Source organism: Peromyscus leucopus, unplaced genomic scaffold (genome assembly GCF_004664715.2).
Source record: "Peromyscus leucopus breed LL Stock unplaced genomic scaffold, UCI_PerLeu_2.1 scaffold_309, whole genome shotgun sequence".
Taxonomy (NCBI): Eukaryota; Metazoa; Chordata; class Mammalia; order Rodentia; family Cricetidae; genus Peromyscus; species Peromyscus leucopus.
In genome coordinates, this window is record NW_023505188.1 from 51,602 (window position 1) to 67,245 (window position 15,644).

The following is a 15,644-nucleotide window of genomic DNA, read 5'->3' on the forward strand; positions in this document are numbered from 1 at the left end:
AAGGAAAAGTTGGTAAATTTGACTATTGAAGCCCCTTTTGGAGGCTGCAGGTGGGCATGGGGATTGGCTGTTGGCTGCCAGCACCTGTGACCATCCTTGCAGTGTTTTGGTGGCAGAGTTCCCATCAGAAGTCCTGCCCCTTATAAGCTTATGTTCTAAAGAAATGGATGGGCCTCTTCTGCTTGATGATTTGGAGAAGGCTGTATCCCATTTTCAGAGCCATAGATTTTTGAAAACTTCTAAAACAGCACTAGACACAAACCCAGTATTCTTGGTGGCACACACTGTAGTGTCCATGCTCATCATGCTAGTGTCAGTGGTGAGCTCTGTAAGATGATTTAACGCTGGAGTATGATTTGTTTCCTGTTGCTGCTGTCTCTGAATCCTGCCTCTTTGACCACCAGAGAAACTTCAAACTTAATAAATCGTTTTTGCTTAGAAAACAATAGGAGGCTCCTAGCTGTTGTTTACAATGAAGACCCCACAGAAGTCTTCCCAGCGTTCTCCTTTCTTTAGTAGGAGATTTTCCTTTCTCAGAATGCATGGAGTAAGCATGATGTGGCCTGTAGGAGTTCAAGTCCAAATTCACAGGCTCCTTCTGACACCCCACTCTTTCTGACATGTCCAGTGTGTTTGCTTTCTTCCTATTTCTTTAAGGAAGGAGTACCCCCACCCCTGCCTTCTCCCCAGCCCACTCACCAATCCCATCTCCTCCAGGGCAAAGACTCCCCCAAGGATTGAGTTCAGCTTGGTAGATTAAGTCCAGGCAGGTCCAGTCCCCTCCTCCCAGCCTGAGCCAAGTGTCCCTGTATAAGCCCCAGGTTCCAAACTGCCAGTTCATGCACTGAGGACAGGACCCAGTCCCTCTGTCTGGATGCCTCTCAAGCAGATCAAGCTAATCAACTGTCTTATTTATCCAGAGCGCCTGATCCAGTTGGGGGCTGCTCAGCTATTGGTTCATAGTTCATATGTTTCCTTTCGTTACGCCTGTCAGAATGGCTAAGATCGAAAACACTGAAGACACTTTATGCTGGAGAGAATGTGGAACTAGGGGAACTCTCCTCCACTGCTGGTGGAGAGATCGACTGCATTCTTTTGTAACTGGTTTTCTAGTTGATCCCTCCTACCCAAGAATGCACAGAGTGGTATTTCATCCTATATTAGCCATCCATGGTCATAAAAAGGCCACTGAACATCATCATGACATGAGATCTACAGGAGATCCAGATGTGAGTTTGGATCATCATCCCTACTTCCTTTCACCATCTGGTCAATTGCTCATGAATACCAGTGAAGAAGAGAACACAACGGTGATAACTGTTCTTGTTGTCAGTGTGACTACATCTAAGATCAACTAACACCCAGAAAATAGAGTGCACAGCTGTCAGCCATTTCTACTTCATTTGAAGTAGGAAGATCTATTTCTAGTCTGGATCTTTGGGGTAGGCAGTCACACCTTTAATTCAGATCTTTAATCGAGATGTAATCTGGACCATGCTTTCTGCTGGAAGCCTATAGAAAGACCTGGGAGAAGGAAGCTTTTCCTTCTCTCTCTGCTTCCTCTACCTTGTTAGCACATCCATTTCTTCACTGGCATTAGAGCATAGTACTTTATAATTACAGCATAGACTGCAGACATCTGAGGCATCCAGACTTGTAGACTGAGCAACTACTGGATTCTTGGACTTTCTATCCATAGCCAGCCATTGTTGGATTAGCCACAGTACAGCTTGTAAGTAATTATAACAAATCTCTTTTCAATATATAGAGAGATTCATTTGATCACTTCTGTTGTGCTACAGAGCCCTGACTAACACACGGTGTATGTAGAGAGGACATTGTACAACAGTTTGGGTCTCATAAGAGTCTCAGCTCACTTACAAATTCCCAAGGGCCACCTTCCCTTAACCTTAGGCTTCTCTAGGCACGTGTTTACTTCAAGGGACACAATCTTCCTCCTCCACATCATCCTGACTAATTTCTTGGAATGCTTTATTTCTCATATTATTGGGTATGGGTATTAGAATGGTGTTGGAGCCCATTTTTAGGTTTCCTAGTGGCTTTACCCAGCCGGTCTGCATAGAGAGGATGATTTGACCAAGGGCCTGAGTGCAGGTGTCTGAGATGGTCAGCACATGGCTGCGCTGGGGGGAGGTCTTTTGCTCCACCCCTTGGCTGTCCTTTAAATACCCTAGGGCAGAGACACTCAGCTCCTCTCCAGGCTATCCTGTATTTTCTATCTGTTTCTCCCACCTCTAAACTTCTAAGTAATATTTACTACTGCTCCTACTGAAGAGTATTCTGGGGATATATGGGAGTAATGAGTAGCCTCCCCATAGGATGGGAAGAGCCAACTATTGTCAGTGTTTATAAATGAGCTTTCAACTCCTCATGGGTGAAGTAGTGAAAAGATTGTAATGAAGCAGAAAGAAATCTATAGCTTCGGAAGGAGGAGGAGCTGAATGGCTTCCCCTGTGTCACAGCAGAGATCCCTGGAAAGAAACATCAGCTTATGGTCAGTTCATGAAGAATTAGCAAGGAAGCAAAGGCTGTGCCCCATGACATCAGCAGTCTCTTCTCTGGAATTCTACTGTATCCTGGAGAGCTCTTGGAAGCCCCTGTGATGTCACTAGTGTTGTAGCAACATCACGTGAGCTTAGGACATTAGGTCAATGTTGTAAGGTTCACCTACAGAGATGTGGTCAAGACTGAGGTGTCTAGTTGAGAGAGAGAATACACAGCATGGAGAGACCAGAGCAAGGAAGAAAGAAGCAGGCCCTAGGTCTCACTGGACAACATGGAGAAATCTCTGGACCTGGGGAAGACACAGTGAGTTCAGGAGGGGCTGGGCAACTTTCTGGATGTGATGGTGTTTAGCCTTCCATAGCAAGGGCTCAAGAATGGAAACTTGTGGAAAGGAATAGGCCTATCCTGCTTGGGTTCAGAAAGAGAAGACCCAGATTAAGGATTCATGATGGTTAGTTTGGCAGATTCAGGAATTGACAAGGCTTTACCTGCTTTGCTGTGTACCATCTGCTTTCACTCTGAGTGGGGAGGAGGCACAGAGAAAGTAATGAGATTTCTGTACCATAACTGTGTTCCCTCCCCCACACACTGGTGTCCTTTAGTTGTGTGCCAGTAATAATAGGAAAAGGAGGGTGCCCTGGAAAAGCCTGAGGTTCTCATACTTTACATCACAGCCACTAGCAGGGCAGGATACACCAAGTGCTGCTGTCTTCAAATGACCCATGTGGTTTCTGAGTTACCAACTGCTGATGGCACACAGGTCTGCAGTTCAGCCTGAGAGCTGTTAGATTTGGTGAACCTGGACTGAGACTGTCCCCTTCCTGCCAGCTCTGGGTGTCTTGGACTGTCAGTGAGGATGGCTTTGTGAATCTGATGACCATGTTCTGCCCCTGCATGGCCTCCCCATTAACATGAGAGTCTGAAGCAAAGAGCAAGTGAGGTGGGCCTCCATACACTACCTGAGTGTGACAGTAGCAATATTCTCCTGGTTTTTCAAAGCACTTGGCTGAGGTCTCTGAAGCTACAGAGCATTCTCTGTAGCTGTGAATAAGCTTTAGGAGGTTGTCCCCTGGGTCACATTGTCTAGGGAGAGAGAGGAAACCTGCTGACTTCTGAGACATCCACCTCCCTATAGAGATAGGAGAACTGAAATCCACAGAGGGGGAGACTCAAGTCTTGTCTTTGTGGAATTGTTAGGATAAAGACTCATCTGTGAGTTACTTCCTGAGCATTCTTCAGTGGGTCAGACTTGACTGAGATGAGGTAACGCCTAGGACAGTGCTATGCTTTGACTTCTAGACTAGGGAATTACTGAGATACTTAACATTGTCTAACTTGGTTGTCAGGGTGATATAACATCTGAATGGACATAGTTTACCTCACATCACTCATGTGTTCTTGGATCCACCAAGTACCTTCCTGAGACCACAGTCCAGTCTTCTGAAGAATTTGCCATCCAGGCTGAACATGGTGCTAGCTCCTCATTTCAGTGCTGCCAGGAAATTGACAAGTGTGATGTGCGGCTCTGCAAAGGTCTAGAGTAAAGGACCACTTGTATGTCTCCTGTGTCCTTTGCCTGCCCCTCTCATACTGCGATGAGTATTCTCTAAGCTGGCTGTGCCCCCTTCCTTTTTCTTCACAGATGGCTCCAGATCAAGAAATTAGTCTCTGTGTAGCACTAGGTGAAGCAACATAGCGGTGACACACTACATATTGTCCCCATGACTGTGACACATTTGTCCTTTCATATCTGTGTCTGGCCTCTCACTAGCCATTCATCTTTCCTGATACTTGAGTGCAGGAATGGACCATCACTCTTCCTAGGAGTGTTTGCTCTTGTGTCTCAGGGATCACCTGGAGAGTCCCAGTTCTTACCATCCAGCCTGACATGTCACTAACTGATTACACATTTGCTAATATTGTGTTGGCTTGAATTTATTGTGCTGATGATTCAGGGAAATATTTCTCATTAACTAAGGGACATTTCTTTGTTCTGACAGGACACCCACAGACTCCTACCATATCCATATATTGTAAAAAGCCTTGTGAATCCTGCACAATGTTCTTGTTGACATCAGGGGATCAACCTTTCCTTCTCACCATTCTGACTTAATTCCCTAGCAACATTTTTTTTCTCATGTTATTGATTACAGATATCAAGAAGGGCCCAGTCATTGCCTGAGATGTATTTTGAAGTCAGTCTTCAACTTCCCATACATGAAGTAGTGAAAATATTCTAATGAAACAGAAAGAGATGTCTGGCTTTGTAAGGAGGAGGTGCTGAAGGTCTTCCCTTGTGTTTCTGGGAAGGCTGCTGGGAAGGGCAACATGGCTTTTGATGAACTGCTGAAGAGCTAGTTAAAGGATAAGTGAGGACTGCCGGGGGTGACCCTAATCATCCCTTCCATGGAGATTCTATTCTATCATGGAGAGTGCTTGGTGTTCTCTGTGATGTCACCAGTGTTGTGGCAACACCAATGACTGTGGGTTACTCCTTCAGTTCCCATGGACATGTTGGCAAGACTGAGCAGGCTGCTTGGGAGAGAGAATGGAGAACATGGAGAGACCAGAGAGAGGCAGAAGGAAGCTGGCCTTTGGTCTCAGTGTAAAACCTGGAGAAATAAATGGTTCTGGGAAAGGCACAGTGAGTCCAGAGCAGGGGACAAGACGCTTCCTAGAGGAGGTGAACTTGAGCTGATATTTCTAGTAGTGTAGCTCAGCAGCTGGGAGTTTCTGGTACTAATGGGTGAGTCCATCTTGTCTGGCTTTCTAAAGAGCAGACCCAGAGTCAAGAGTTTCTAAAGGTTAGTTTAGGAGAGCCATGATTTGTCCAGGTTGCAGCTGCTTTTCTGGGAATTCCTTCAATTCCTTCTGACTGAGAAAGAGGATTGGGAGAAACAGATGGACCACTGAGCTGTCCCTCTCTGGGTAGGGCATTGCTGCACTTCATCCTAGTGGATTCCTTCAGTTTCCATGGAAATCTGATGCCAATAGAAAGGGAGGGAAACCACCTTGTCCACACAGCACATCTGCAGATGTTTTGGTCCTGGACACATGTGATCAGGACTTGGTGCTGCTAATCTCTAGGGGCAACAGGCCTTGCTTGCATCACATCAGATGGTAGCTGACACTGTCCTCCAATTCTACTTGGCTGGGCTTGCTTATGCCTTCCAGGGCCAGGGTACTGCATTAGGGAGAGAGGCACATGATTATCCACAGTGGTTGAGGACAGAGACAGAGCTCAGTGGGCAGAGTTTGAACATAGCTTTCCTGCTGTTTGGAAGGTTCACTAGGTCCCTAGCATTCATTCCCTTAGGCTTCTTCTTGGGACTCAGCATGGTCTCTCCTGGCCCTTGCCATTCAAGAATACAAGTTAATTTGTCTTTATCTACCTGTAGGGACTACTGGAGAGGCACCATCCCAACTCTCCACCTTTACTGAGCAGGAGCAGGATCAAGAAATGAAAAAAATCGAAAAACTCACCATTCGCTTACATGACATGGAATGTGAGAGAAACGAGCTTCGTGGTATCCTAGCCAATTATACTTGCAAGGATTTGAACAACAGGTAGTCATTATGCGCAGTTCTCTGCTGACCTTCTTCAAACCACAGTATCAATTCCAGGTTTCCTGAGGCACAGAAGGCTGAAATTCCAGGGTGTCCTGCTGCCTAAACTAGTTTTCATGAGATCCTTTGAGATGAAGACTTGGAACCTGGGGAGGAATAAGATAGGGACACAGGCTGTTCTGCTTCCTCCAAATGAAAAAGCAGAATGTGTGGCCTCAATTGCACTCTTGGGATACAGATGGTAGTGAGTGAACCCTCAACATGTACTTCAAGAGACCTTGACAGGTGTTAGCTTGTGGGAGATGCTAGGTGCTGTGAGTTTGTGGAGAGTCTTTGTACTTGACCAGCAGATGATTGTGTATGAAAGCAGCTGGAGGACCCTGGTTTATTCATCCAACTAAGGGTGTGGCCAGAAGCTCCCCTCTGGTCTTCTTATCCTCTGTAGCAATGCCACATTTCAACATCTTGGGCATCCTGATTTCATGTGGTATCTGTGTGTGTGTGTGTGTGTGTGTGTGTGTGTGTGTGTGTGTGTGTGTTGCACAATCCTTAGAGCATTGGGGCTGTGAAAGGGTCTGAGGATTTAACATGGGTCCAGGTGATGGCACTGGTGAAGCAAGGAACCTCACTTTGAGCATTACACCTCCTGGTCACTGTGCTCACCTTTTTAGAACATAAGAATCACTGTGCAGTTTATAAAACCATCCTGAAATTGGGGCTCCTCCCTGGAAATACTAATTGTTTGCTCTGGGTCTCTGTGTAGCTATTGGCACCCAGGAATGAGAATCCCTGTTCCAGAGACAGGAGAAAAGTTACTTGTGGTTTCCAGATATGTGGCACAGATTCCTGGCAACTTCTTAGAGCACTTATCTATAGCTCCATTCCCACTCTGGGTGCTCATGAACTGGATCCCTCACCTTAAACCTTCTGGCTGTTATGTTCTGAGCTCAAGATAGAATGTTTAATAAGCACCAGGAAGTCCCAGTGTTTAAATACCAGGCTGTGGCATCTACTGTGCTGGAGTAGTCCATGACACAGCCTTATTTATGTGATCCTTGTTGCCTGTGTTCATGGGGTTCTTTTTTCCTGGGGCCATGCCCTACCACAGGCTGAACTTTGAAACAGAGATGCTTGAAATGGAACACAAGCAGGTGATGTCGGCTTTCCAGAAAATGCCCATGGAGATTATTGAAGCCTTGGACAAGTGCAAGGAGCTGATGGAGGAGACTGAATACTTTAGGTAAGTGCCCAATAGCTTGGGAGGGACTGATTCTGCCCTTCTTTGTCCTTGACTCAAAGTGAGGGCTCTGGTTGTAGCCTGTGTGCCTCTGAGCCAATAGCCTGCCTTGTGGCCCTTCAATTTTTGCCTCTTGGACTCAATTTTGCTAAGTGTGAAGAAACACTGAGGCCCTTCTATTATTGTCCTGCCCAAGTCAGGAGACCTTAGACAGAAAAATGGTTTGCACCATGAAGGGGATTTCTGGCAGCCCAGGTTCTCTGGGCCCTTGCAGGGTCTTCACAGAACTGGTTTGCCTGGGATCTGTAGAGAGAAGTTATTCCTATTGGAACTTCTGCCCTCATTCAGAGTGTGTTTTGCCTCTACCTGCTGATGCTTTCCCAATATCAGGAACAGTTAAGCACAGGTGTGGACTGCACCCTGTTCTCAGAGGGACAAGATCCCTTTTGGTACCTGGATTTTCAGAAGTAGTTTGAATTTGTCTGCAATTTGGCTATTCTCTGGATTTGGCCTGCATTTGAGTGATGCTGGCTGGTCTACTGAGAGCTCCATTCTTGTTCTGCTGACCTCAGCCTTTTCATGATTGGTAGTACTTGGAGGTAGGATGGCAAATGGAGGCTCACTGTGGCTCACCATGTTTTGGTGATTGTTCAGTTACCTCAATGGCCAGATCCTACCAGAGTGTAATCAGCTAAGGAACAATGTCCATCTGTTGAGACATCAGAACATACTACTGTGGAAGGAGCAGATTGAAGAACAAGAGACCTGTGAGGAGTTGAAGAAGCTCTTGAAGGAGGCCCATGAGAAGATCTGTGACCCCTGTGCTGAGCAGCAACAGGTAGGCTGAGGCAGTAGGGGCAGACTGCCCAACTGTCCAAGTATAAAATAAAAACACCCATGTAAGCACCCACCGACCCATCCAGAATCCATTTCTGTGATCATTCACAAGTCTTCCTGTAGAGTTAGCCTCTTGCTAGATACTAGCTGATTGGAAAGCAAACCCTCCTGGTCTGCTGGAATTGCAGTACATTCAGAGATATGGGTCTGTGAGATACCACACACCTACATGTCATTATATTAGAATCTGTCATGCAGGGAGCTACTTGTAGAATACCACAGAGCTCTCATTGATTAGGTCAGTGGCCTGTGGCTCATTTGCATTCTGGGGTCATGTGAGATCATAAGTAGGAAGCAGCTTGCAAGGACTAGAGCCCTAGACAATGCCAAGTGAATGTTTTTCATTGTCAACTTTTGGGGTGGCAAGTGGGCTTGTCCTTTCTTCCTGCATTCCATTTTGTTCTCTTTCTTTAGCTTAATTCTTGGGTCATACTCTCAGAAGCTGAGTATCAGCTTGTCAGCCCTGTTTTCTGTGAGTGGTGCTGGGCAGTTCTCCCATCTTGGAGTTTTCAGTCTGGAGCTGACTGAATGACCATACATGTGGGAGGACTTTGACAGCTTGAGGGTTGGGGTGACAGGTTTAAGGCTTGAAGAGAACATTTTCTCCATTCACCTCAACATAGTTTGACTAAGCTGTGTGCTCTCCTCTAGGCATTTTTAGTCCCCAGCAGATGGATAGATCTGTTGTAGGCTTCTTTGGAAACACTGATGTGCATAATCTAAATTCATCTGTTCACTCAATATGATGTCCTCTTCTTTTTTCGGCTTGCTTTTGATTCCTGTTGTCTGTGTGTGATCCTTACAGGTGTATGTAAATGTGTACATAGACGGGTGTGTTCAAGACTACATAATGAAACCCCATGTTGTCATCTGTTGCTTACTCTCTTGTTCCCTTGAACCAAGGTCATTCACTGAACATAAAATTATCTGTTTGGGCTATTCGCGCTGGCCAGGACTCTGCATCTCCTCTTCTTCAATGGGGCCTTCTGTCTTGTTTTGTCTCATCTAATTGTCACAAGTTTCAATTGCTCAGAAAGAAAAAGGAGGGAGTAGTTTCTCTTGTGTTTATACACTTTTATTGCTTTGGTATACATGTGTTCTTTAATAAATAACAAAATCAAACAATACAGCTATTTTAAGAATAAAAACTAGACTTCTTCCTTTTCACTACACAGAGCTAACACAAAGGAAATGTCTTGTTTGTCTCATTGGTTTCACAACATGGAATCCCACAGTGCATCTCCTTGCTGACATTGTGTTACTGACTATATCATGTGCATGGCTGTGTCTCAGCACAGATTCCCTCTCATAGTTGTGCAGAGTGCTGGGTTCCTGAAAAGCACTGCAGGTGATGTCACTGGCCTCCTTCTGACAGACATTGGGTCTGAATTCCTCATATGCACTGTCATCTGTTGAAAACCTCCTGGATGTTGACCATGGGTCACTCTCTTTCACTTGAGCTATCCAGGTCTTCTCAGAGGAGCTAGGGTAAGTTTAGTGAAGAGACTATGATGAATTAACTTGCAACCTGTGGAATATGTACGTTTGGGGATATATAAAGTTCATGGAAGGAAAAGTAAGTGCAGGCCATGGTAGCAGAGCCTGACTGAGTCTAAGAGCTTTGTACACAGTAGAGAAGTCCCATGACTTCCCCCTGCAGCAGAAAAGGTGCTGCAAGACAGCAGTCCTCTCGTGGCCATCTAAGGTTCTGGAAGTGTGTGTGTGTGTGTGTGTGTGTGTGTGTGTGTGTGTGTGTGTGTGTGTGCATTTCTGTCCATCTGTGTGGGTGAACCTCTCTCTGTGTGTGAATGCTGGCTATTATTTGGACATTAGTGTTCCTTTGGTTTCTGTATATAACCTTCTGTGGGTGACGGGTGTTTGTGTGCCCATATTTCCTGTATGTGTAGGGGTAAATGCTTGTGTGTGTGTTGGGAGTATGGGGAGTATGGGTGCTTAAAAGCACTAGTGTGTATGAATGTGTAAACTCATGTGTTTTTTTTTTCTCTGAAATTACTCGTTATATTTTTAATGATGATGGAGACCAACTAACTTTATTGAGAAAGTACTGTGCCTATCTCTCATGCCCACTGTGTTCATTTCTCATCCAACAAAATTTAATCTTCTTCTCAATAGTATTCCTGGTGATTTCTCCTTGTATTAGAATTGGCAGGGAAATTGAACATGTTAGTGCATTACAATGGGCTTGTATGGGTACATAAATGTACTTGTGTGTGTGTCCTTGACTTTATGTGTGTGCATGAGAGTGAGAACTCTCTGCTGAGAACACAATATTCTAATGAACAGGAGCAAGAAAGGCTGGATGAAAGACTGAAGGGCCTGCTGAATCAGAAGGAGCTGGTCACCCAGCAAAGGGACTTGGCAGAAAAGCTGCAACATCACTTCAGTGTCTATGAGATGAGGTAGGAGCCCAACCTGGGAGGAGTAGTTAGAACGATGGAGGTCACCTGTACCTGCATCTCTGTCCTTTTTGGGAATCTCCCCATCTGGATGGCTCTCATCCACAGGCAGTGAAAGACCACCTCAGGGTATTGTGCTGGCCCAGTTAACAAGAACTTCTCCAGGAAACACTATGATTTAGCCTTATTTTTCTGAGGAGTGTGTACCACTTATTCCCTTCTGAGATCTCTGGTATCTTCTCAGTGTACCCTGTGTCTCCCCACAAATCTCCCTATGGTAGTCCTCAACCTAGCAGGAGGAAGGTTAGTTTTGAAGGACAGTGTGTGCTCTCGTTACTTTGTTTTCCTTCCAGAACATCACCTTTAAGGAGAAGTTCCTACTTTTGGGTAGATCTGCATGCAGCACACTCCTGCTGATTATAAGCTCTCTGCAGTGTGCATCTGTCTCTTGAGAAAAGATTTTTCTGGATATAAGATTATTTAGGTGTTGAGGTATTGAACTCAGGCAGGTCTCTGTGCTGTAGGAATAATCAGAACCTTCACTGCTTTTATTTTGTAGGCTCTCTAGAGGGACTACATTCAGTTTCCCAGGTTGCTCATTAACCTGGTATCTAATCAGGGCCATGTACATCTACTCTGAACTGTCACTCAGACCTTGATACACTGTTATGTTTTTCTCAAAATATTGTATCTAGACAACTGGAGAAATGTGTGGATTTTTTTTGTCCAGCACTGTGTAGTTCTCAGTTTGTCTTCTAGCATATTTTAAAACACAGAATAAAATCCAGGCTAAGATGCACTCTGACACTACTCTCCTAGGAAATCAGGGAATGACCTGAGCTGAAAGGTCATGCTGGACTGTTCCACTGATTACAGCTGGTTCAGGCTCAACAGCTGACATAGCAGGTCGCCACCAGGCCTGTTCCCTAACTGACTTCCTCCTCTAGGTCAGAAAATCTCCAGCATGACCTAGAACATGTCACAGCCCAGGATGAGAGCCTCCTGCAGACAGAGCTGCTGCAGCAGGAGCAGGAAGTATCACAGGTAAGTGAGCCACCACTGCATTCCAACCCCTGCAACCATGGCATTCATGGGAACTGGGGGCTCTTGACATTGGCTTCCAGTGTGAATAGGCCCTGATTTTGTCTAGCCTGTGGCCCAGCCAGGATGCCTCTGGGACTGATTGCCTTTCCTTCTCACACAACAGCTTTGAGAGAACTGAGGAGGCCAAAGAAGCCACAGACCACTTGAACCCATGGCGTTCTCCACCCTAGGATGGAAGCCTCCTCAGAAGAATATGCACTACAAAGTCCCATGGGGCATGGCTATACTTGCTTTGAAAAGGTCTTTTACATTTGCGCCTGCCTTCCTACCATGTATCCAAGGCCAGCCACAGGCTGTTGACTGTGCCTCAAAGTGTTGCATGATTAACCTAACCTTTTAATCTTTTAATCTAGCAAGCTGCTTAGCATAATTTTTTGTTTGTTGTTTTGTTCGGTTTTGTTTGCTTTGGGTTTTTTGGTTTTCTTTGTTATAGTTTAAGGTTTTGAATTCATTTGTTGTTTCTTTGGTTCTTGTTGTTTGGTATTTTGATAAAATTATTTACTGGTTATATTGTGTGCCTATAATCCATTATTGAGTAAAATGATTGTATCTTTATTAAGAAAAATGTGATTCCACACTCTTCACTCTTATGACCTAAAATGTGGTCATATACACAATGGAATACTACTCAGCAGAGAAAAACAATGACATCATGAGGTTTGCAGGCAAATGGATGGATCTAGAAAAAAATCATCCTGAGTGAGGTAACCCAGACTCAGAAAGACAAACATGGTATGTATTCACTCATAGGAGGATACTAGATGTAAAACAAAGATGTCTAGACTGCTACTAACAACTCCAGGGAGGCTATGTAGAAAACAGGACCCCAAGAAAGACACAGGGATCGCCCAACAACAGAGAAATGAATGAAATCTACATGAACAACATGGACGTGAATAGGGGTAATGAAGGGCAAGGGTTAAGGGAAAGAGAGCTTAGGGGATCAGGAGATCCCAGCTGGATCAAGAACAGAGAGAGAGAACAAGGAATAAAAGACCATGATAAATGAAGACCACATGAGAATAGGGAGAAGCAAAGTGGTTGAGAGGGCCCCAGAAATCAACAAAGATACCCCCACAATAGACTACTGGCAATGGTCAAGAGACAGCCCGAACTGACCTACTCTGGTGATAGGATGGCCAAATACCCTAATTGTCATGCTGGAAATCCTATCCAATGACTGAGGGAACCGGATGAAGAAATCCACGGCCAGGCCGCAGGTTGAGCTCCAGGAGTTCAATTGACGAGAAAGAGGAGGGTTTGTATGAGCGAGAATTGTTGAGACCAAGGTTGGAAAAAACACAGGGACAAATAGCCAAGCAGATGGAAACTCATGAACTATGAACCAATAGCTGAGGAGCCCCCAACTGGATCAGGCCCTCTGGATAAGTGAGGCAGTTGATTAGCTTGATCTGTTTGGGAGGGATCCAGGCAGTGAGACTGGGTCCTGTCCTCAGTGCATGAGCTGGCTGTTTGGAACTTCGGGCTTATACAGGGACACTTGGCTCAGGCTAGGAGGAGGGGACTGGACCTGTCTGGACTGAATCTACCAGGTTGAACTCAATCCTCAGGGGAGTCTTTGCCCTGGAGGAGATGGGATTGGAGGGGTGACCTGGGGAGAAGGGGAGGGAGGTGCGGGAGGGGGGAGAATAAGGGAATCAGTGGCTGATATGTAAAATTAAATTATAAAATAAAAAAGACCTCTTTCTCTGGTCAGCATTGCTTTGGGTTCAAAGTTTGTCTAGCTTGTGTGCCAGCTAGGCTGCTCTAGATATGATGGTCTTTCCTTCTCTGAGGGCAGGTCTCAAGAGAAAGCTACGGAGGCCAAAGAAGTCCCAGACATCTTTATCATGTGACATTCTTCAGCCTTAGGGTTAAGGCCCCCTCAGATGAAGACACCCACTTTAGCAGTGATTTCACTAGTGAGAAAAACACCAAGTGACCTCCAGGTGATCCAGCCCACATCAGATCCATGGGTCTGTTGTCTCGGTACTCCTGAAGAAAAGAAAGCATCACCAATGAGCTTGAGACACAGAAAACCTGAGACAGGAGTTACTGAGAACCCTGACATTCAGCAGAATGTGGCTTCTGTGAGGGGTACTACAACATGGATGGTAGAGATGTTGGTGAGCAAGACTTTTTCTATCCGTTTAATGTCGATCTCTTTGGCAAGCTACTTAGCCCTCCCTATGTGATGGGAAATCTGTCATGGACTGTCTTGAGGTCAAGTTCTTCTAGATAGACATTTTCCAACTCTTCACTCTTAATATCATGTGCGAAGTTTTCATCCTGTAACTCCAGAACCTCCTTTAACACCAGAACTCTGTGTGCCCATCTTAGGCTACATAGTGAGTTCCCAGCCAAGCCAGGGATACACAGGGCTTTGTGTAGATGTAACCAATCGTCTTATTAAAATAAGAAACACAGAGCCAATGTAAAAGAGAAAGCCGAGAGGTCAGAGCTCAGAGATAAAATCTTACCTCCTGCAGTGCTCCTAACTTCCCCGAGAGAGCTACTTCCTGTTTGTCTGTGTTTAAATAGTCTTTCTGTTCTGCCTTCTCATTGGTTGTAAACCCAACCACATGACTGCCTTGTCACTGCCTGTAAGTACCGCCCTCCAGGTCTTAAAGGCATATGTCTCCAATACTGGCTGTATCGCTGAACACACAGAAATCTACCTAGCTCTTCTAACCACCACGCTCTTGCTATGGCTCTAATAGCTCTGACCACAGGGCAACTTTATTTATTAACATAAAATTAAAATCACATTTCAGTACAAATAAAATATCACCATATTTCCCCTTTTCTATTTTAATAAAAAGAAAAAAGGCAAAAGGTTATAACTAACAAAAGAAAAACTATATACAAAAGTACAGTAACTATATACAATATATACAAGTAACAAATACCTAAACGATGTCTAGTCCATTTGTATTTGACAAATCAGAGAAAATAATTCCCTTATCTATCCTATTTTAGTAAGTCCAAAATGTATCTAACTCACTTTCTATCCTAATTAATCTTCAACTATAACTAACTAATCTTCAACTCCCTCAGAGACCCAAGAAGGAAATAATATTAGCTAACAAAAATAAAAGCAGGAAGTGCACGCAAGCAACTTCCAAAAAATTTTGAGTTGACAGAAACAGCCAGCTGCCTGGACAGTCACCTGAGGTTTCTCCGCAGTGTTGGGGCATCATCTTCAGCCTATAGGCTTATCGTATCTGACAGACTCATTTGTGAAGTAGGTTGTACACAAGGTCAACAGTTCAACTTCACATTGGGTGAGAGCAGTCCATGTACCAGAAACACCTGAATTCCACTAGTGTCATGTCATGATTCAGGATTTTAAATTCTGGAAATTGTTGACAGTTTTTGAATTCAGCTGTCCATTCTTCTTGGCTGTGTATATATGGCTTCATCTCAGCATCCCTTTCTTCTCCACATCCCTCTATTAAATGCCAGTCTACTGTTGAGAGGCGTGAGCTTTCAGTTGCTGTTCCATTGCACAACAGAAGCCATCGGCCCACTGCCTGTTCAGCTGCCTTCTAAGAAAAGGGCACTGTACCTTTTCCGGAATGTGAAGGCCACTTCAGGGATGGTGCCATATTGTCCTGGCCTCAGAAGATGCCTTCTGATAAAGTCATAACCACACTTGTTTTGACAGGAATCAGTAGTCCTTTGTTTCGTGTTCTGTCTGTCCATTTTGTCCTGTTGATTCGAGGATACTTTGTTGTCCAGTGGCTAACTTTTGCCACAATGAAAGTTAACTCCATATGCAGTTTCTTCAATGCCCATATTTTCTCTGAAGTAGATTGGTACTGCCAGGAGCCGACATGTCTCAAAAAAGAAAAATTTCTAAGTTATTAAAACATATTAAATGCCATATTCAGTAG

At 44.8% G+C, this 15,644-nt stretch overlaps 1 protein-coding gene across 2 annotated transcripts; it reads left to right on the top strand.

Moving 5' to 3' along the window:
- The first annotated feature begins 2,691 nt into the window (after positions 1-2,691).
- On the top strand, positions 2,692-12,442 carry LOC114696059 (disks large homolog 5-like). Of its 2 annotated transcripts, XM_037201907.1 has the most exons (7): positions 2,692-2,829; positions 5,925-6,093; positions 7,202-7,333; positions 7,985-8,168; positions 10,532-10,647; positions 11,592-11,688; positions 11,852-12,439. In XM_037201907.1, the coding sequence occupies exons 1-7, from the start codon at positions 2,697-2,699 to the stop codon at positions 11,855-11,857; spliced, it is 837 nt and encodes a 278-aa protein (XP_037057802.1). In that variant the 5' UTR covers positions 2,692-2,696; the 3' UTR covers positions 11,858-12,439. The 2 variants fall into 2 exon arrangements, with proteins under 2 accessions (XP_037057802.1, XP_037057801.1); XM_037201906.1 differs by having other exon boundaries at positions 11,592-12,442.
- Positions 12,443-15,644: the final 3,202 nt, after the last annotated feature.